The 22,812-nt window shown below is 42.6% G+C and overlaps 1 protein-coding gene across 1 annotated transcript; it reads left to right on the top strand.

Annotated features, from left to right (window-relative positions):
• Nucleotides 1-3,658: 3,658 nt before the first annotated feature.
• Nucleotides 3,659-22,280, top strand: LOC131684016 (activating signal cointegrator 1 complex subunit 3). The gene is made up of 9 exons (XM_058966483.1): nt 3,659-4,051; nt 4,127-4,394; nt 4,456-4,611; nt 4,668-6,509; nt 17,497-20,690; nt 20,746-20,914; nt 20,975-21,141; nt 21,208-21,662; nt 21,723-22,280. The coding sequence occupies exons 1-9, from the start codon at nt 3,924-3,926 to the stop codon at nt 21,884-21,886; spliced, it is 6,543 nt and encodes a 2,180-aa protein (XP_058822466.1). The 5' UTR covers nt 3,659-3,923; the 3' UTR covers nt 21,887-22,280.
• The last annotated feature ends 532 nt before the right edge of the window (nt 22,281-22,812 follow it).

Below are 22,812 nucleotides of genomic sequence, written 5' to 3'. Positions count from 1 at the left end.
ATGCAGCTTAATTCAGGACGTATCTAGGGGCAGATCACTCCAAGAATGTATAAAAAAATCCATTTTTGCGTCAACCTTGCACTCCCACGCAGAAAAGCGTCCTACGCTGAGCCACTTTGTTCGACGTTTTGTTGAATGTAGGGCTAGTTTTTTATTGGATTTTGACGTCTTACATGCAACGCAAAACACATTATTAAGAATTTCTATTTTGATGGAAAAAAATGCATGTAATTTCGCTGATATTTTAAAATGCGTAACAAGCTTGATAATAAGTGATCTGCCCCTAGGGACGTACACACATACCCAGTTAAACTCATTCCGGAACCGGTTCGGATTTCTAAATGGAATCATTATGGATTCCAAATCAAATGCAACAACCGATTCCGACTCAGAATCGGTGGTTGCATTTGATTTGGAATCCATACTGACTCCATTCAGGATTCCGAATCAAATTCCTAATGGTTTGACCGGGTAGTTGAGCTCAGCAATTTCCCGCACAGCCGAGTAATCAGTAAATACTTATACTGATATCTCGGAGAAGTGTTTGATTTTCAGCGAAATATTTCCCGACACTCAGAAAGCAATTGAAGCTTCCCAGTAAAGCTCAGACGGGAATGGGCCGGAATACCGGCTGGTTCCAGTTAGTACTCCGGCTCCAGTGACATAAACGATTTAAACTAGAATCGGTTGTGTCACTGGAGCCGGAGTACTAACTGGAACCAGCCGGGATTCCGGGTGAATTTTACTAGGTTTTATTGAGATCTCAGCGAAAAATAAATTTACCGAGTGCTCGGCTGTTCAAATCTCGGCAAAAGTTGCAAAAAATGATGAGATTCGGCAGAAAAAAAATTCCGAATGTTATTCCGAAAAAATAGCACGCTGAACAGTCCATTTTTGATTAATTGGGGCTACATTTTCTCAGTGTGCTTTCAGCAAATTAAAAACAGTTGAGTTGAGGTACCTAAAGCAAAAAAGAACATTTATTCAGCATATTGTTCAGACAATACATGTAATTTGAACAGTCGTGCTACTAGTTAAGGATACGTTTATTCAGCCCAATTTTCAGTTCATCGTATGATTCTGAATAATAGTTTATGATTTACTAACAAAACCTTTGTTCATAGCATAGTCCAGCTATACTGTTTATACAGCAGCGGTTGCTTTTATTAGGCATTTATTCAGTAAATCGTTTTATACTCGCTTCGAAATTGTTCCTAGGGAGTAGCCTAACTCTCTAGCATCCACAAAGGTATGGAACTCGATCATCTCGTCTCCGGTTGACCTCGAAATATAGCACTGAGAAATATGTACCGAATTCGCTTGTGACATAAAAGAAATAAATACTAGAGGCCTAATTTTTTCAATTTTCAAACAAACTAAGTTACACCTAAAGCGCTATCTGGCGAAGAATGGGTGTGCAAATGCGCCCGCAACAAAGCAGACAACAATTCCGGTTCTTTTCACAAGACCATAGTAGGTATTGGGTCTCTGGTTATTATTTTCTGTATGCTTGTGGAACTGCCAAACGCAACCAGTCCGCTTAAAAAATGTTAGACACAACGAAAGGTTATGCAAGACGAAAGATAAAATGATTAGAAAAGAGGAAAACGAAAGCAACTATCCGCAGGTATTGTCCCAGGACAGAATACGTTCAATGCATAAGATTTACAGAAGAAGAAAAGAGAAGCTGATAGAAAAATATGCTAACGACGACTAATGCCGTTTTAGCGTGATTCTGATCCTGAATCAGTTTGTAACATTTTGACAACAGTTGGGGTTAGAACCTGCCTTAATTTCGCTTCTCGTGAAAACAGCATAGATAAAGTTCTTCCTGTAGGAAAAATAATTATTCCATTTCTGTCGTTTTCGAGAGCATGTCCTTTGGCATAAGTTCGTTTGGCATAAGTTGATTTAGTATAACAGCAGGTGACACATACGTTCGTTTGGGATAATGTTCATTTGACATAATGGTCGTTTGGTATAATGGTCATTTGGTATAATGGTCGTTTGGCATAATTTAAAAAATACATTGAATTTTCTGTTACTAGGTGTTGACGCCTAATGTGGCTATGCCACATCGCTTTAAGCCTCCCAGTTAAGGTCAGTCGGAAATGAACCGGAACTCAGGTTGGTTCCAGTTCGTATTTCGGCTCCAGTGACACAACCGGCAATATCGCATAACCGAGACCAAGGATCCAAAGCAGCGCAAAACCGCTAAGGATCCGCCGGGCAAGGTGGCTTCGGCCATGGATCCGCCGTCGGAAGCGGCGACCCCACACAAGCAAACCTATGACCCACTCGTTTGCCCGGGTTACTCAAACATAGGGGCTATCAACTAGTTTAAGTCCGACGTCGAACAGCACCATACTTAAAGCGATGTGGCGTAGCAGTCGTAGGCGTCAACGTTTAATATTACAGTGATTACAATGTATATTTCAAATTATGCCAAACGCCTATTATGCCAAACGACCATTATGCCAAATGAACATTATGCCAACCGAAAGCATGTATCACCTGCTGTTATGCCATATGAACATTATGCCAAATGAACTTATGCCAAACTAGAAAAACTCTAGTAAGAGAACTGCGGAGAGAAAAACAGCATTTTTGGCAACGTATTCCCCGGCATTGTATGGCAACACGTCCAATGTTATAAGGATAGGCAATGTTCGATTGGATTCGTTTTTTGACAGCTAAACGCGAATCCAATCGATCCAAAATGGAGTCTCCGCAGTTCTCTTTCTAGAGTTTTTCTATGCCAAACGACGTTCTCTCGTCGTTTTCCGGTACACTCAAAAAAATTTAAACGCTATTCCTATTGATTTCACACATAGATTTTTGCAATTAGTGGGGGCAGATAGACATTATTTACTGGCACATAAACCTAATGTGTGTATTTATAAGAAATATTAATCTTACATTCACCATTCGTAACTATAAGGCACATAAAACCCGATTCTATAACAATACGAACATGTAACTTATGTGTTTACATCAGCCCCGTGAAAAATGTTTGTTGCCTGAAGCTGCCACCAAATGCCAGTAGCGCTAACTACGTTTCAAATGTTCAAGGTCTGTTCACATGAACTGTATAACACTGTTTAAAAGTTGGAATGACAATATATGAGAATCCACGCTTTCTCTTGCATCGCTTCTTCTCCACAAAATCCGAACGCTTTTATATCCTGAGTACCAGTTAAGCACATCAAAATTAAGTTTGTTTGCATTCAAAAAGTTTCAGGTTGAGTTAACAACATTGGCTCGTAGCAATGTGAACGTTGCTTAAAGCGCGTTCGCTGTCATTTTTGAAAACTAGCCGAGCCAGAAAGCCAGCTTGTGTTGGCTTCACTCATTTTTCAAAGAAACGTCAAAACATTCATCCTCTTGGTGTACATACATAGTTTATACAGTTTACACATAGATGTTATGTATGCGCGTGATAACATTAGCATTTCTTCTTCGTATGAATTTCAAGTGGTTTGGCAAATAAAATTACGTTTCGATTTTTATCAGAGCGGCAAATTTAAATTTACTATGGATGGATGGATTTTAAGAGTGTATGCATTTTAATACTTGTGAACGCGCTCCTCTATTTTGAAATTTACCACTGGTGACAAAGTGACGTTTTTAGATTGCATTTTTTTTCATTTTTGTGTATTCTTCGAATCCTGTTCGATCATCCTACAACTTTTTGCTAAATCTCAGCTGATTACTCGTAATTATTTTAATTGCTGTGTATCACTTTTTTCACAACTTTATAACAGTTTACAAATAAGAACTATTTGAAACCACGAAATAACTTTAACCTGACGAGAAATAACGGCGGTTGAAAGTTTGGCTGTAGGGAAGTTGTTTTGTGCCACATTGTGAAATATTCGAGAATTTTGCAAGGAGGTCGATTGGTACGAGATCCACTTAACAAGATGACTGAATTACCGAAACTTTCCTGTTCCATGCGTGCCAACACGGATTTGGACATTAATCGTGAGCTATCAAACCGGCCGGAAGATAGGCCTGCTTTGCAGATATTTCGAACCAAAGAGGCTCGAAGGTAAATGGTTCATAAAATAATCATTTCGTTTATTGAAGATTAAATTTCATGTGTATATAAAATATTTATTTTTAGTGGAGTTTCGTGGAAAGAATTGAAACTGTTTATCAACAAACAAATGGAAACTAAGGTAGCTTCACGAGTAACCAATCAGCTGCGAGAATTGTGGGCCTACTGTCGAGAAATGTTGGGAAGTGAAGAAAATGCTGCGCTAGTAGACGATGCTGCGATATTCATCCTGCGGCTATTTATAGATCAAAAAATTGTTATGCTGAAGCACACTTCACGTATCAAGAAGATGTTTGGCCAAGTACCGAATGCTCTAATCAACAAAATGTGCCAGGTAAGGGCTCCGAATTTTATCGTTTTGATTATATTGGTTATAATTGTTTTGCAATTTTAAGGTTGTCAATGAAATAAGCAGCCACCTGAACGAAGACTGTCGTAAATACCTTGAAGAGACTGACAGTACCCAGGATAGTGAATCGAAACAGATCTGGGGAATGCATATCAAATGTAGTGTGCCCGATGGTTTAAGGAATGACTTTAGTTTGTTAACTGTAACTTATTTATAATGCTAAACAAAATCTGTAGACTGAATGATATTGATTTCTAGGATCTTTCGCCTGCGCAACCCGCAGAGGCCAAATCAGCAGTCAGCTTCTCAATGAAGTACGATAGTCAAAAGCAACAGCAGTTACCACAGCCGTGTTCCAGTTCTTCCAGTGCGGCAGATGAAAAGTACACTCGAGCCTGGCTAGCGAAACGAATGCTTCCAGAGTTGATCGATAATTTGGTGGAGTTGTTGAAATCTCCAAAAACGAACGACGAACTTCAGAATGAACTTTTCGATTACTTGGGATTTGATATGTTTGAATTGATCGAAGAGGTGCTTCAGAATCGGAAGCATATAATAGAGAGAGTAAAGGCGATGGCGCAAATTAATGTTTTCAAGGAAAAGGCTGTTAAAAAGTTAGAAGCTATGCAACACGCGCCTGCTTATCTAATGCCAGTTATGATCCAATCTGAATCGGAAAAGCAACTTCGGAAACAGGTGAATAAGGAGGAGAAAAAACTGAAAAAGTTTCTCAATGCCGTTGGTGGGGTGGAGGAAGAAGAGGAAGAACTGGATCCAATGAAGATGAGACTGAACTATCAACAAAGTTTGCTCATAGCAGCCCAAATGACTCCGTTGCTGGATGATAGACCTCCGCGGACAATGGCGCCGAAGCCTCCCAAGCCGGTTAAGTATCCAAACGTATACGACTCGTACAGCGAAGCTAAGGCGCACGTGGGGTTTATCGCCGGTGGTAAATTGCTGTTGCCAGATAATGTTGAACGAAATGACAACAAACTGTACGAAGAGGTTAAAATTCCAGCAACAGATCCACCGCCGCTCTCGATTGGAAACAATCGTATTCTTGTGAGTTCAATGGACGAGATTAGTCAAATAGCATTCAAAGGTTGCAAAGAGCTCAATCGGATCCAGAGTATAGTTTATCCGGCCGCCTACCATAGCAACGAGAATTTGCTGGTATGTGCCCCTACCGGAGCCGGTAAAACTAATGTCGCCATGTTGACAATCGTGAACACTATTCGGCAATACGTGGACCAGGGAGTCATTCACCGTGATCAATTCAAAATTGTTTACGTTGCACCTATGAAAGCACTCGCCGCTGAAATGACCAGTAATTTTGGCAAAAGACTCGCTCCTCTAGGAATATCCGTTCGAGAACTAACTGGCGATATGCAACTGACTAAAACAGAAATGCAGCAAACTCAGATGATCGTGACTACGCCAGAAAAGTGGGACGTCGTAACAAGAAAAGGCGCTGGTGATGTCGCATTCATTAGTCTTGTGAAGCTGCTCATCATCGATGAGGTCCACTTGTTGCATGGAGAACGTGGTCCCGTGGTGGAGGCGCTGGTCGCACGTACGCTTCGACTGGTAGAATCTTCCCAGAGTATGATTCGGATCGTGGGTCTGTCTGCTACTCTGCCGAACTACATTGACGTCGCCCGGTTCCTACGGGTCAATCCGATGATTGGTCTCTTCTTTTTCGATTCCCGCTTTCGACCGGTACCTCTGAGTACCGATTTTATCGGAGTTAAATCACTGAAGGCTCTTCAACAAATGGCCGACATGGATACGATCTGCTACGATCGCTGTATCGATATGGTACGTCAGGGACACCAGGTGATGGTGTTTGTGCATGCACGAAACGCAACAGCTCGGATGGCAACTGTCATTAAGGAGTTTGCCCAGCAGAAGGGTCACATCCAGTTGTTGACCCCCGACAGTAATCCGGACTATGGGAATGCAATTAAAGCAATGTCAAAAAGTCGCAACAAGCAGCTAGTTGAGCTGTTTCAGAACGGACTGGCAATGCATCACGCTGGAATGTTGCGACAGGATAGGAATCTTGTGGAGAAGTACTTTGGCGATGGAATCATTAAGGTAATGTTTTATTTCTACTCGAACTTATTTTGTAAATGTTTTTTATGGCATGTTGAGCAGTTTTTGTGTAGGAGTTTCATGTGGAATCAATTTTACTCCCAAAAAAAGCTTTTTGTTTTATAATTTCGAACAGTTTTATTTTTAAAACTAGTACTTTGTTGCTTAGTTCTTCATTTGAAACACATTCATGTTTTAAGAGCCAGTTTCCACTAATTGAAATTGTATTGCGATCCTAGCAGCCTAGACTCATGCTTTCAGTTGGACCAATAAAACAATGACGCTCATATTCACTAGACAACACGTTTCATGGCGACATGACCGGGAACTCTAGTGAAATGGAAGAACTTTCTCTCTCTTCTAGCATCTGAACCATACACTAAAAATTAAGTTCACGGTCCGCGTGCGATCATTCAAGAACACACGAAGATGCGTTTGGCTACACGGTTATAAAAAATAATGTATATACGCAAAGTTACATACACGCTAGCACATGCGACAAAAACGATAACATACAAACGTTCGAGTCCTTCGCAATCATCCACACAGACCTACGGCCGCGATCTTTCAAACAGGATAACACCTCGGTGACTAAGTGAACGTTTTAGCACTTATAAATTTACAAACGCGGTATCAGGAGTGAACCTACAAACGCCTGTGTTCGCGCGATCATTAAACGGTTACGTCCGGATGTCTCTATCGTCGGCCCTAGTAGCCTTCAGGTGGACCAAACAAAAAAATGACGCTCTTATCTACTAAACAACATATTATTATTGGTAAGCATCGTTCCGTACGGTCTAAACAGCGCGCGTTCTCGAATTTCGAAAGACAAGTGAAGTGGTTCTTAAGCGACTAACAGCGAAAAATTGGTGCAAATCGGTGAAGAAACGACTGAAATAAGTGGATTTTAGTTTACCCACGCGGCAATAAAATCACAACAAACAGCCATCGCTGTGGCTGCCAGTGCGGTCACCCGGCCAGTTTCATTCACTGGCTGTGCCTTCTGCGTGTATGACGGTGACGGTGGGTTGGAAGCAAGTTTTTTTTCAAGTTGGAAAATTGACGAAAAGTTTTTAACAAAAGAAAAATATATTTCTTGAGCGTTTTTTCAAAACGTCATATCTGCAATGAGTTACTCTCTTTGTTTACTTTCTCTTCTGTTAATAATTCGGTGACTTTAACATTTATCCCTCAACTCTTTGCATAATATGCTATTTAAAACCACCGTCTTTCGGTCTGTACTGTAAAATAAGTGAAAAGTGTTATATTGACGCCGTAAAAATCGAAAGAGAAAGTAAACAAAGAGAGTAACTCATTGCAGATATGACGTTTTGAAAAAACGCTCAAGATTTTTTCTTGCTTTGATCTGCCGAAGAGAGTGGTACAGTACAGTGTGAATAGACTTTTCTACGGCTCATGTACGTACACATCACATGACACAAATACTACATTATAAGCTGGTGGAAAATAATAAACAAAGACGGCAAAAGTAAATGGGAATGTTTTCAACCAGGAAACTTCATTAGTGTTCGTGAGACCGGTCGCAAAGAACTCAATTGGACGCCACAGTGCGTGCCAAAAGTATTGGAAAGGCGAAAAAAGGAATAAATTGCAAAGTGGTTTTCTTGCGCGTTTTATTCATTAAAGGCAACGTAGAAGTGGAAAAAAGGTAGTTGCGACTCTGCTTACCTACAGTGTGTCCCAAAAGTGTGGGAACACTTCAAAAAAGTCGACGTTGAAGGGGCAAATAAGGTAAGATCTTTCCTTTTCTTCACCTTTACTGTCCATTTGGGGTTGGTATCGGGTGACCGTGCCACACGGTATTCTCCAACGTCTGGTGGTGTGATTCAAAATGGCGGCGCTACTAGGGGTCCGGGAGGGTCGAGTAAGAGAAGACTACCAGAGTACATGGACCCTACGAACAAATTCGGCGAATTGACGTTCTTGCAGTTAACTGGCAAAGACGGTGTACCTTTGCCAAGAAACCCGTTCATTATTGGCAAATCGATTGAGGATGCGTTGGAGGTCCAATTCAAGGTGTGAATACCGAAGCTCAAGGGACACGGTATACCCTTCGAGTTCGGAACCCTGTCCAAGTGGCCAAACTGACAAAAATGACCAAGCTAATTGACGGTACTGATGTTGTCGTTGAATCTCATCCGAATCTGAACGTAAGCAGATGCGTAATTTCCTGCTACGATCTGATTCAACTTGAAGAGAAGGAGTTTTTACAAGAAATTATAAGCCAGGGTGTGATTCGTGTACAGCGAATTACACGAAAGGAAGAGGAGAAAAGAGTGAATACGCCAGCGCTTATCCTGACCTTCTGCAAGACCAGGAATACATGAAGATCGGTTTGCTTTGCGTCCCTACCAGCCCGTACTTCACAAACCCGATGTGTTCTTATGGTTGCTTCAAATACGTACGCGTGTTCGCTGTCCTGGCCCGCAACGTTATGCTAACACTGCTCTGAAGAACATTAAGTCGAAGAAAATTGTCGAGCAGCCCAGTTTTGCCTAAATTGTAAAGGTGATCAACCAACAAGCCGCCAATATCCAAATTACAAAAAGGAAGTAGAGGTCATAAAAATAAAAATCCGCGACAATTTGACATTCCCGGAAGCGCGCGAACGGGCTGAACAGCAAAATCTAGGAAGTTACGCCCAGGCTGCAGCGCAATCAAACGAAATCCTGAATAAATTGAAAGCACTGGAGCAGACAATGAAGAAGAAGGATGAGCAGATCGTTAAACTTCTGGCAGAGAACAAACGCAAGGACGAGAAAATTGAGCGAATGATGGAGTACTTCAAACAACAGTCCGCCAGCCAAGAAAAACTACAGAACAGCAAAGAACAGAAGCAAACAAACCAGCCAATCGGGCCTGTAACGAGATCCAGGAACAACTCACCAGCGACTAATACGGATTCAAAACGAGGAAGACCGCAGAAACACATACCCCGTTCAACAAACCCACGACAGCTTAACCGGATAACTTAAGTCCACCACCAAAAAGAACCGCTGCCACTACCGCCAACGAAACTATGGATTATTCAGATGATGAAATTGAGACGCCTCCTAGCCAGCCTCTTCGATAATTCTCATTTTCATCAACGTTTGGATACCAAGGACATCCCACGCACGAATACTGACCACGAGATAGATCACAGCAGGATGAAGGAACTATCCGGGCCGTCATACCCCAACCCGTTGACAGTGAATTCACCTCTGTGGCCGATAGGAACACCGATTTCACCACTTTAACCAACAAACCTGCAAACCAGAGCAACCCGATCGTCATCTACAAGAAAACGGGCATAACTACACAAAGTCTATCCCCAGTGCCGACCGCAGTCGGTGTTCGTGAGCATAATAGTGTTGTTTGTACGACAGCGGTTGGCACTGTGGGGCTGGACCTTCCTCAGGTCAGTTCCGAAGTTGTCAATCTCCTCGTAGGTACTGTTTGTTTTGATGTTCTTTCAGGTTTGAATGACAACATCGACGATACGCTCCTTCCACATCATCACTTGCTATCGCCCGGAGAAGGCTCATCGAGATCACCGTTTCGAGATGGAACAGCTATAACAACGAAAACTACACAAAGTCTTTCCCCAGTGCCGGTCGCTGTCAGTAGTTCTGGAAGTAATCGTGTAGTAGTTTCGACAGCGGCTGGCACTGTGGGGCTAGACGTCCCACAGGTCAGTCCATCTTCAATTCATCTCCGAGCGAATTCTGTTGCGGCTTCTACCGTTACAGATGTGACTAGCAGTAACTGGTTTGGGGAAGAAGAGAAGAAAGTAGCTTCCCCACTTCATCATGAAGGGATCGACCGGGGGAAGAGGACTGTCCCTACTTCCCTGATATACAGTCCTCGCATTTCTCCTCCTGGCTTTCCGCCGGCGAAGATACACCGCAACAACAGCGGAAGCATCGATATCCCGGTTAAAATCAGCGCAACCACGTCCCGGTATCAAAGGAGCACTCCGGCGAGAACTCGCAGGCAATCATCTTCGCCATTAACATCGTCTTCGTCAGTGACTTTCGCCAATCGAGACAGCAGATGCTTCGCCCTTCAATCCGGGGCCTGCGAAGCAATATCAGCGAGCTTAAACAGCTGATCTGCGAGTACGGACCGAGCCTGATAGTGCTTCAGGAAATAAAAGTTGACAACCGAGTAGTCGCAGCAGATTTCATCGGCAACAACTACCCTCTGTTGCTGAAAACTGGGAGTTGTCGATACTGGCAACAAGGAGCAGGTCTTGCCATCCGGGATGATGTTCCATTTGAACGAATTGATATCGACGACAGTATACAAGCTATTGCAGTTCGGATCCAACTGCCACAACAAATGACGGTGGTGTCGATCCACGTCCCTCCCAATACTCAACAGTGTCAAGAACAGCTGGGCGACTTCCTCGAAAAGCTTCCACGTCCAGTGCTTGTACTAGGCGACTTCAATGCGCACCATATTTGCTGGGGTTCCACGAAATCTACCGCACTAGGCCATTTCATCGCAGAAAAAACTTTGACGGTCACATACCAGAATTGATCCAGCTTCCGGTACCACATCAACCATCGATCTCACAATCTGCTCCGAAGCTGTGGCCTCGAAATTCATCTGGCGAACGCTTCCGGATACCCACAACAGTGACCACTTCCCCATAGTCGTCTCAATCCCCGGATTGTCTCAGGTTCCAACAAAAAGGCGGCAATGGTTGTACAACCAAGCGGATTGGACAGCTTACGAACGACTGACTGCCAGCGCTATACGACCGGGCGTCGATATCTCAACAGAGCGTTTCGTCGAGCAGTTGATCACTGCTGCAAATACTGCTATACTGCAATACCACACACTACTGGTAAGGTAGGGCCCAAAGCTGTTCCATGGTGTTGTCCGGAGGTGAAAGCAGCCATCAAAAAACGTAGGAAAACACTCAGAGCACTGAGACGTATCCAGGCAGAAGACCCACAAAAAAACTGATGCACTTAAAAGCTTCCAAGAATCGCGAGCGGCAGCGAAAAAGTCAATTCAGAACGCCAAGCAGCGATCATGAGAAGACTTTGTTGCGAAGATATCCCCAAGTAGCTGATGAACTGGCACAACACTACAGCAAAATATCCGCAGCCTCCAGCTATCCCCAACCGTTCCAACGGAAGAAGGAAAAGGCCGAACGAAACCGAATACAATTTTCACCAGACTCCGACGACATATATAATTCCGACTTCACACTGAATGAGTTGCTGTGGGCACTTGACAGAGGGCGGAGCGGGTCTTCAGGACCGGACTGCATCGGTTATCCAATGCTTCAGCGACTGCCATTGTCGGTTAAAATCGCCATGCTAGAGCTCTTCAACAGAATATGGTGCAATGGCGTATTCCCATCCTGTTGGAGAACTGGCATAATTGTGCCAATCCCAAAGCCAAATTCGAGCGACACGACACCATCTGCTTTCCGACCAATCACGTTAACGAACTGTATGGCAAAGGTATGTGAGCGTATGGTGAATCGACGGTTGACTACCGAGCTAGAGTCGAACGGGCGTCTCGACAAACGACAACCCGCCTTCAGGTCCGGTCGAGGTACTGACACATACTTCGCGGAACTAGAGAGGACTCTACCTGACCGCGATGAACATTGTTGGATAGCGTCTCTTGATTTGTCGAAGGCTTACGACACCACTTGGAGATATGGCATATTACGCACACTAAAGAAATGGCAGATACGTGGAAGAATGATAAACATCCTGAACAGTTTTCTGGCCGAGAGAACGTTCCAGGTCAACGTGGAGGGGCATTTGTCGCCAGCACATCCGCCACAGGGCTCAGTGCTCTCGGTTACGCTGTTTCTCGTGACTATTCAACCCATCTTTCGCGTGGTTCCGAACTCCGTACAGATATTACTGTACGCTGACGACATTCTGCTTCTAGTATGGGGGAAGAAAGACCAGTCGCTCCTTAGAAAACTTCAATCCGCAGTGAAAGCCGATAAAATGGTCCAGAAGCATTTTCTATTGCAGCCCAAATGCCCCCCGCGAACCCACGTGTGTAACTATTCCGACACAAACGCTGCTGAAAACACTCGTTGTTACCCTCGACCGCTCGCTCAACTTTAAAGCGCATTGTAAAATGACGAAGAAGGCTTGCGAATCCAGGTTGCGTATCCTGAAGATAATCGGTGCCAAATTACCTCGTGGTCATCGTGCGTCTCTACTGCAAATCGGGTCAGCAATTGTTACCTCTCCACTGCTCTACGGCATGGGGCTCGTAAGCAGAGGAGGAGATGCAGTCATCCAAATTCTCGCACCTGCCTACAACAGTATGATAAGATTCGCATCTGGAGTATATGTCACGAGCCCATTATGGCTGAAGCAGGTACTTTGCCGTTCGATCTAATTGTTCTCCAAACAATTGCACGATTGGCAATCCGCATGATGAAAAAAAGAAAGGATAACGCTGATCTTCCCTTGGTGCATCGAGCTTCCGCTCGTTTGACAGAGGTGGTCGGAGGTTCTCTTCCAAATACTCTCGACCGACCCGACGGGTTTCGGGTCGGGTTCGGGTTCTGTAAATTTAAGCTTCTCGGGTTCGGGTCGGGTTCCGGGTTTTCAAATTTGAAATTCTCGGGTTCGGGTCGGGTCCGGGTTTATGAAATTTTGGACTTTCGAGCTCGGGTCGGGTTCGGCTTTTTCAAATTAGGAATTATCGGGGTCGGGTCGGGTTCGGGTTTTGAACAAAACAACCCATCCATTTCATGACACTGTTTGCGTCTTTACACAAAACGCAGTCTTTTTTGTAGTAGTGAATTATACTTCGTAATACGAATGGATGACACATATAACCGTACCAAATGTTAGCACCTCTGAATCGCTAAAATTCGTCGTATTTTCTGGTGCTCAAATATTGTATTTTTTCATTCTTGCATAAAATTCCGTCTCTTCAGATTCGCAAACTGCCTGAATTATTTAATTTTTTAAACGAACATTCATGAAAGACCATTCAACAATACGTGTTTCACATCTAAAATCTCTTTGCGTATTATTTTTCATGATAATTAGTAATAAACCAAGTCATCAGGAATTTATCGGAAAATATCGGTTCAACTTTCTATAATGGAATATAAATTTCGACAAGTACTTTAAAACTGATACTTAGGCCGCGGCGACTTTTTCTCTACGTAAACGGTTTTGTGGGGTACATTCGTACCCCAGAACGAAATTAAATTTATAATTAAAATCATTCGTAAAGTAACCTGTAAGTAAGTAAATATTCGTGTTTTGGCTATTTAATTAGGTAATATTCCATTTTGTATAGAACAAGTCTTTAAAATACGTCAAAATTCTCTTTTTTTCGTCATATTGCTATAACTCCGGTAGTTTCAAATCGATTTTGACCATTTATACGACGTTGTAAAGCTTATTAAATTTCTTTTTGAACAATTTTTTTCAAAAACCGGTCAAAAAGTATATTTATTCCGATGCTTTTTTAAAACCAAACGCCAATACAAACGTTAAAAATACAGCAATATGCAGTAACAGAGATGAAACAGGAAGGCGTCGAAGGAATACGTAGAGCCGGTGCATTGTACGTGTATATAAAGTAAGTATGTTCCAGAGCCTGGGCTGCAGAAGATAACGATTCGAATGATGCGTCTTGCATAGTATATACAAATCATATTCACGAATGTGTTTTTCATTCGCAAAAGCAAAAATTACGATACCGATCCAAACGCATTTTCTAGTTGCTTTGCTATAGTGCTTTGTTATACCAAATAACAGATACTATTATTCAGCAGAGTTTATACTTATACAATTTTATACAAGTTTCTCGCTTACTATGTATCGATATTTTGCTTTTAAAAATATATATAATTTTTTTTTTTTGAATTCTGTACACATGACAAAACACTAACGCTAACGGTCTTGTGGGGTACATTTGGACCCCAAACAAACTTTAAGCAAGCACTGTTAAATTGGTCAAATGAAACAAATAGGTTGTACCTGCCTTCACGGAAGTTTAATAATCAAATTGATTTATTATAAAGATTTCTTGCAATTCGTGCAATAAACTGTAACGGAAAAATAAGGATTTGGACTCATAAATTTGGTGGTACTTTGGTGTCATTATGGCGGCTGAAATTTAAAAGAGGGCACATTATTTTTTTTAAAAGCAGATAGCTTAGGCCAAATTTATTTTCTAGAAACTGTCTTTGTTCCATCAGACCTAAACCTAGCTTCACTTCCGCCAGGTTTTGTTGTTCATGACACTCATATGGTGATGGGATAATAGCACCATTATCAAATCAGTGGTACATATATGAAACAAGCACTTCCTGTCAGATTGTTTCCGGGCTGAGCTGTTGCATGATCCGGATTCCTTCATGAAAATACATGAATTTCCACGAACTTAACGAAATGATCGCAAAAATTTTGTGTGTTCTGTTGAAGCCATTAACGGATTTTTAAGTTTGGAGTCGTTCCGAGAGCTCCATTGGAGATGTCGAAGCATCTCTATTAGCGCGCATACCGTATAATATGAAGCATAAAATATCGTCAGAAAATGATTGATACCCTTCGATACAGGTTTGACCGTTCCAACCGGTTCCAACGTGGGTGACGTCATGTAAACTATCGAATACGAATTGCCATAGCTTAATTTAATACATGTAATAAATTATACGAAACTGCCTTGCAGGAATGGTTTCTGATAAAAAAAATCAGAAATTTTGGTTAATTACGACGGGCAAGGTTGTTGGAAACTGTGACCATTAAGCTTTCTGTTTCCCCATGAGTTGGCCGCCGATTTAACTTAATTTCCGGTTAAGATATCAATGATTTATCAAGTTTCTCAGCACGTTACAAATTTGACGTTCAATAATAGTAAATATAAATGCGGATTCTACTCGGTAGTGATTTGTTTTTCCAAATGCAGATATAACTCAATGCGTATGGTGCTACTTCAGATTCGAGTGATTCTACTATTCTTAGATTAGTCAAGGGTCCAGCTCGGGTGCCTAGAATTAAAAATCTTCGAGATCTTTGGTTGATTCTCCGTATTAGCAAGTTGGATTCGGATCGGGCTTCTCAAATTTTAAATTTTCGGGTTCGGGTCGGGTTCGGGTTTTCAAATTTTAAAATTCTCGGGTCGGGTCGGGTTCGGGTTTTACAAAATTTTCATTCTCGGGTACGGGTCGGGTTCGGGTTTTTAAGTTTTAAAATGTTCGGGCTCGGGTCGGGTTCGGGTTTTTCAAATTTTATAATTTCGGGCTCGGGTCGGGTTCGGGTTTTTAAATTTTCATGCGTTCGGGTTCGTGTCGGGTTCGGGTTCGAAAAAATTTAAACCCGACCATCTCTAGTGTACACAGATGGCTCGAAAGACGATATCGCTGTCGGCGCGGGAGTTTTCGGAGAACACTTCCAACAATCGGTTGGCCTTCCGCTGCAATGCAGTGTCTTCTGCGCCGAGGCTTTCGCAATAAGAACAGTGCTAATTGCGTGCCACATGTCAAGAGATCTGCTAATAATATCAGATTAAGCTAGCTGTCTATCAGCAATCGAAGCTGGCACATCCCAGCACCCGTGGATCCAGGACATTGAGAACATGTTTCGAAGCCGTCCAATTAAGCTGTGTTGGATTCCGGGTCACGCTGGCATCCGCGGTAATGAAGATGCAGATCGACTAGCTGGAGAAGCCAGGGGCATAGCTCCATTGAATATATCTGTTCCGGGTGCAGACGCCGTCTACCAAATCAAAACAGTCATCCGAAACCAATGGTTCAATCGGTGGTCAGCGTCCACTGAAGTCAAGCTTCGTGAAATCAAATTTGACACGGTGAAGTGGACTGACCGCGAGAGCTCGGCTGATCAGCGAGTGCTTACCCGATTCCGAATTGGACATACCCGACTAACGTACGAGTTCCTATTGAAGAAAGAAGCCCCACCAATCTGCGAATGCTGCGGGGTAACTGTTGACGTCCATCATGTGATCCTCCACTGCAGGAGATACGACGAAGCTAGGAAAAAGAACGACATTGATTCGACGAGTCTACGAGTGGCTTTATGCAACGTAGGAGAAAACGAAGAGAAACTGCTGAACTTCCTCAAGGAAGCAAATTTGTATAAAGAAATGTGAAAAATTTGACATGTATATTGTATATTTATGCAATTGAATGCGAAATTTGAAACTAATTTTCTTCCGACACGAATGCACTCATCCGGTTTAAAGTGTCGTTAATAAATAACAACTAAACAACACGTTCCATGGCGATAAAAAATCCATTAACGTTCAAATGCTTGAGCCCTTCGCGATCATCCAAGAACACACGCGAATATGCGAAAAGACACACTGCCATAAAATAGAATTTCTATACGCGAAGTTACATACACGTTAGCACACGCGACATACACGTTAACACGTTAACGTACAAACGCTCGAGTCCTTCGCGATGATACCCGCGATCACGAAGTCCTTACGTCCGCACCTATCTGAACTGTACAATGAATATCACATTCAGAATCATGGCCTCCTGCAATTGGTCTTAAACAGTATTTTTAGTGGGTGACATTTCCCGTCTCGTCTGCAGTTGTAGTGAGTGATACTGAGAGGAAACCCTCCCGAGAACTTAGCTCTACAGCTCCAGTAGGACCACTCTCGACAAAAATTTAAAAAACGATGAATAAAAAAATACCTTGTATTATATATTGTCATATATTTTTATAATATTATCTCGTCCATGTGAGACTAATTTTGAATATTATAATGAAATAAAACTTTTGGGCGAATTGTTCATTCTGCCTCAACAGAGTTCTAATTAACAAACATGGTAAAAAGCAAGTTAAAACTCTTACATTAAATGATCGTTTTCAAATATACCTCACCTTTAGTTATCAAAAACTTTCTAGGGAATCCTTGAACGTTTCTAATATCTATTTGCAGTTGAACAATATATTGGCATCTATCAAAGTAAAACACGTATACACGTTCTTACTCGTTGCAGGTCCTTGTGTGCACAGCAACTCTCGCCTGGGGTGTCAACCTACCGGCTCACGCGGTCATCATCAAGGGTACGGAGATCTACGACTCCAAGCATGGTACCTTCGTCGATTTGGGCATTCTAGATGTGCTGCAAATTTTCGGACGTGCTGGGCGACCTCAGTTCGATAAAAGCGGTGTCGGTACGATTATCACGACGCATGATAAGCTGAACCATTACTTGTCGCTTTTGACGAACCAGTTTCCGATCGAGTCGAACTTTATCCAATGCCTGGCGGATAACTTGAACGCCGAGGTTACGCTCGGTACAATTAGCAACATTGACGAGGCTATTGAGTGGCTCAGTTATACGTATCTGTTTGTACGGATGCGGATGAATCCGCAGTGCTACGGTTTAAACTATCAGGATCTGCAGGATGATCCGATGTTGGAGGGGAAAAGAAGGCAATTGATTAGTACAGCTGCAATGGCTCTGGATAAGGCCCGAATGGTTAGGTATAACGAGCGAACGGGTGACTTAAATGTAACGGATTTGGGAAGGACGGCTTCGCATTTCTACATCAAGTACGATACAGTGGAAGTATTCAACGAGATGCTAAAACCCATTATGAACGAAGCGGATATTATAGCGATGATGTCAAATGCGCAAGAATTTGAACAGTTGAAAGTGAGAGATGATGAGATGGATGAGTTGGACGATTTGACCCGAGTCTGCTGTGAAGTACCGGTTCGAGGTGGCAGCGAGAATATCCATGGGAAGGTGAACATATTGATGCAAACTTATCTGTCCAAGGGATGGGTAAAATCGTTTTCTCTGATTTCGGATATGTCTTACATCACACAAAACGCGGTAAGGATAGCGCGAGCGTTGTTTACTATCGTTCTTCGGCAGAACAATCCGATTCTCGCAGGAAGGATGTTGAACATTAGTAAAATGTTCGAGAAGCAGATGTGGGAGTTTATGACACCCTTGCACCAGTTTCCAATACTACCAATGGACGTGATAGAAAAGATCGAACACCGAGGCCTTAGTATTCTAGCTTTGAGGGATATGGATCAGCAGGAAATCGGTGAAATGGTGAGAAATCATCGTCACGCAGCAGTGGTGAAGCGATGTGCTGAAGAATTTCCACTGTTGGAAATTGAAGCAACACTGCAACCAATTACGAGAACAGTCTTAAGAATTCGTATATTCATCACACCTTCCTTCAAGTGGAATGACCGTGTTCATGGAAAGACTGCCGAATCATTCTGGATCTGGATTGAAGACCCGGAAAGTAATTTTATTTATCATTCCGAGTATTTCCAGATGACTAAAAAACAAACCATCCGAAAAGAAGTACAAGAACTGGTTATGACAATCCCATTGAAAGATCCTTTACCGCCACAGTATTACATAAGAGCTACTAGCGACACCTGGCTCGGAAGTTCTAACTTGATTCCGTTATCTTTCAAACACCTTATTTTACCGGAAGTTCACCCGCCTCATACAGAACTCCTCCCACTGCAACCGTTACCAGTGACGGTTCTAAACAATCGAAAGTTTGAATCTCTGTATACTTTCACTCATTTTAATCCCATTCAGACTCAGATTTTCCACTGTCTGTATCACACTGACAACAACGTCCTGCTAGGAGCTCCCACAGGTTCTGGTAAGACAATTGCTGCGGAAATTGCAATGTTTCGGGTGTTTAAAACTCTACCGAAGGGAAAAGTAGTTTACATCGCGCCTCTCAAAGCACTAGTCAAGGAACGCATAGATGACTGGAAAATAAGATTGGAGAAGAAACTAGGTAAAAAGGTCGTCGAACTGACCGGTGATGTTACTCCGGATATTAAGGCAATACGTGAGTCACACGTAATCGTCACCACACCGGAAAAATGGGACGGAATCAGTCGATCCTGGCAGACGCGTGACTACGTGAGGGATGTTGCTCTGATTGTTATTGATGAAATCCATCTTCTCGGAGAAGATCGAGGCCCGGTGTTGGAAGTGATTGTTTCTCGGACCAACTTCATCGCTTCTCATACTGAGCGTACGCTACGAATTGTTGGATTGTCCACTGCTTTGGCGAACGCTCGTGATCTTGCCAACTGGTTGGGAATTGGAATGATGGGTTTGTACAATTTTAAACCCTCAGTCCGTCCGGTACCATTATCTGTGCACATTCAAGGATTCCCGGGAAAGCACTACTGTCCTCGAATGGCTACCATGAATCGACCAGCATTTCAAGCCATTCGTCAGTATTCGCCCTGCACTCCGGCTTTGATTTTTGTAGCATCTCGTAAGCAGACTCGTATCACCGCACTGGATTTGATCGCGTTCTTGGCCGGAGAAGACAATCCGAAACAGTTCCTGCACCTCCCGGAACAAGAATTAGACCAGATTCTGATGAACATCAAAGATAACAATCTAAAGCTAACATTGGCGTTCGGCATAGGGATTCACCATGCTGGTTTACAAGAGCGAGATCGAAAAACCGCCGAAGAACTATTTCTCCATAGAAAGATCCAGGTACTGATAGCTACTGCCACTTTGGCGTGGGGTGTCAATCTTCCCGCCCACTTGGTAATTATCAAGGGAACTGAGTTCTTCGATGGTAAACTGAAGCGATATGTCGATATGCCAATCACGGATGTGCTGCAGATGATGGGTCGTGCTGGGCGACCGCAGTTCGGAAACGAAGGAATTGCTTGTGTGTTCGTACACGATGTAAAGAAGAACTTCTACAAAAAGTTCCTATACGATCCGTTCCCGGTGGAATCGAGTCTTTTGCAAGTGTTACCCGATCACATAAATGCGGAAATTGTTGCCGGCACCGTTCAGACGAAACAGGGTGTGTTGGACTATTTAACGTGGACGTACTTCTTCCGTCGGCTACTGCGGAATCCGGCCTATTACGAGTTGGAGAACATCGAACAAGCTGAGGTCAATCAGTTTCTTTCGACGCTGGTTCAGAAGGTTTTGGACACCTTGTTACGAGCCGGCTGTATTGAGATAGATGTAGATGAACGCGGATTGATCCCCACATCAATGGGAAGAATATCATCGTACTATTATCTCTCGCATCAGAGCATGCGACACTTTGCGGACACGCTACGGTACGATATGAGCTTCGAGGAACTACTTCGAGCAATGGTAGATGCCTGGGAATTTGAGCAGCAACCCGTACGACACCACGAGGATGTTTACAACACGTAAGTAATCAAATCGAAGTCAAATTTTAGATAATAGCAACTTTTAAACATTTAGAGAACTTTCGAAGCTCTGTCGACTTAAAGTCGATCCTCTCTCGGTGGATAATCCTCATACCAAGGTCTTCCTTTTGATGCAATCCCACCTGTCCCGTTTACCATTGCCAAATTCTGACTACGGTACCGATACAAAATCTGTACTGGATCAATCCATTCGAATTATACAGGTAAGGAAAAATATTATCTATTTCTACGCAGTTGTATAATTAGTATACTCTATTCAAAAGGCTATGATAGACATAAGCGCCGAACGAGGCTGGCTGGCCAGCACCCTAAGGATCCAACAGTTGATGCAGTGCATAATCCAAGCGCGTTGGCTAGACGATTCTGTTGTGATGACTTTACCTCACGTTGAACCGCACAATGCACATGTCTTCAGTCACGTGCAATTGGAGTAAGTTATTTGTCTTCGTCGCCTTAGAAAGCTTTTACAAACAATTCATATTTTTTCCTTTTATAGTGCCCCATTCCTTACGCTTCCGGCACTAAAGGAAAAATGTAATCGACGCTACGAAACCTTGGCGGGTCCATTAAGGCAAGAGTTCGAAGAACCGGAAATTGAACAAATCTACAAAGTTATCTGCAGTCTGCCGTCTATCAACGTACAACTCTCAGTTCGCGGTCCCTACGGATCCGATGCAAGTGTCGACCGTTCCGTAACACAACCCCAAGCACGTGACACCTGGATGGAGTTGTACGCTGAACAAGAGTATGTACTGAACGTGCAATTAATTCGTTTGGGTAGCTTCGACACACTGAATATCCACTGCCCTAAGTTTCCCAAAGGCAAAGACGAAGGTTGGTTCCTGACGCTGGGTCATCAGGCTCAAGGAGAATTGGTTGCTATGAAACGTTGCGTGTACCGAAGCAACAAAAGCTCACATCAACTGTGTTTCGTGGCTCCTCGGCGGCTGGGTAACTAATCATTTTTTCTGGTGCTAAGTAACATAAATTAAAGTAAGTAATCTTCCCTAGGCCGTTGTATTTATACGGTTTACCTCATGTCGGATGGATACATTGGTCTGGATCAACAATACGACATTCACTTGGAGGTAGTTGCACCTCCACCCGATATACAGGAATCTATGGCAAATGACAGTGAGGGAGACTATTTTTCGCTTCAAAAGGAAAAATTGTAAATCATTCAATCAGAGGTCTTATCTAATAATTCCACGCTAAGTTCGATTAACGAATAACCTAGAAGCTTAGCTCGAGCGAAAGTTAAGCGCAAAAACTGTAATGTGATTCGTTGTTGCGTAGGTAATCTTTTTGATCTTTTTACGCTGAATTATTTGTTTTGTAAGTAAATATAGAGATATTTATTATATCTTGCCCATAAATCTATTTCGTAAAGTAGAGCAAAAAGAATTTATAAAGTGGTTTTCAGCTAAGTAGATGCACATAGGATGATCATGCATATAACGGCAGTTTAATTGCTTAAAATTTCCGCATAATGCATTTTGCCTATGTAAATGCATAATACTATAGTAATTTTATTCTAGAAGTATTGGGCCAAGTTGGTTAAAGCCTGCAATTTAATAAATAAATATTCTAGAAGTCAACAAGTAAACTCAACCATATTCGATCGCATTTTTACTATTCTTTTAAAAGAAAATTGTAGACACCGGCGGTATTCTTTTAAAAGAAAATTGTAGACACCGTTCAAACTTTGAAGAATTTATCCGAGGCCTCAAAGATTGACTCAGCTCGACGAATTGGGACAACGTCTTTGTGTGCATGTTCGTTCTTAAATCACCTCTTAGTCTTTTTTCGCGCTTCTTCTCTACGGAGTTACATCAAAGTATTACTTCGTGGGGGCTCGTTGTGCTTTCTTCGCTCATCTTCCTTTTGTTCACAAGTTTTCCGCAGCTATCTCGAAGCGTCGCTTGAAATGGCTGGACCATTGAGCCATTTACTGCCCATAAACGCATAAGAGTCCCATGTGGATTTTTGTCGAAAATGAGTTATCCGTTGGATTGTATTCTGTATCACCACTGAATCACACTGCACAATTAAGATTACCGGGTTTGTTCAGAAAATATCAAAAAAAATACCAAAACATGGT

Source organism: Topomyia yanbarensis, chromosome 2 (assembly GCF_030247195.1).
Source record: "Topomyia yanbarensis strain Yona2022 chromosome 2, ASM3024719v1, whole genome shotgun sequence".
NCBI classification, from domain to species: Eukaryota; Metazoa; Arthropoda; class Insecta; order Diptera; family Culicidae; genus Topomyia; species Topomyia yanbarensis.
Note: the sequence above shows the minus strand (reverse complement) of the source record. Positions and strands in the feature narration are given on the sequence as shown.

Bases quoted from the DNA above. Each gene is read 5' to 3' on its own strand.
- LOC131684016 (XM_058966483.1), top strand. From the start codon at position 3,924: ATGACTGAATTACCGAAACTTTCCTGTTCCATGCGTGCCAACACGGAT. The intron at 6,510-17,496 runs GTAATGTTTTAT...TACTCGTTGCAG, and splicing joins TTGGCGATGGAATCATTAAG to GTCCTTGTGTGCACAGCAAC. The intron at 21,142-21,207 runs GTAAGTTATTTG...TTCCTTTTATAG, and splicing joins TTCAGTCACGTGCAATTGGA to TGCCCCATTCCTTACGCTTC.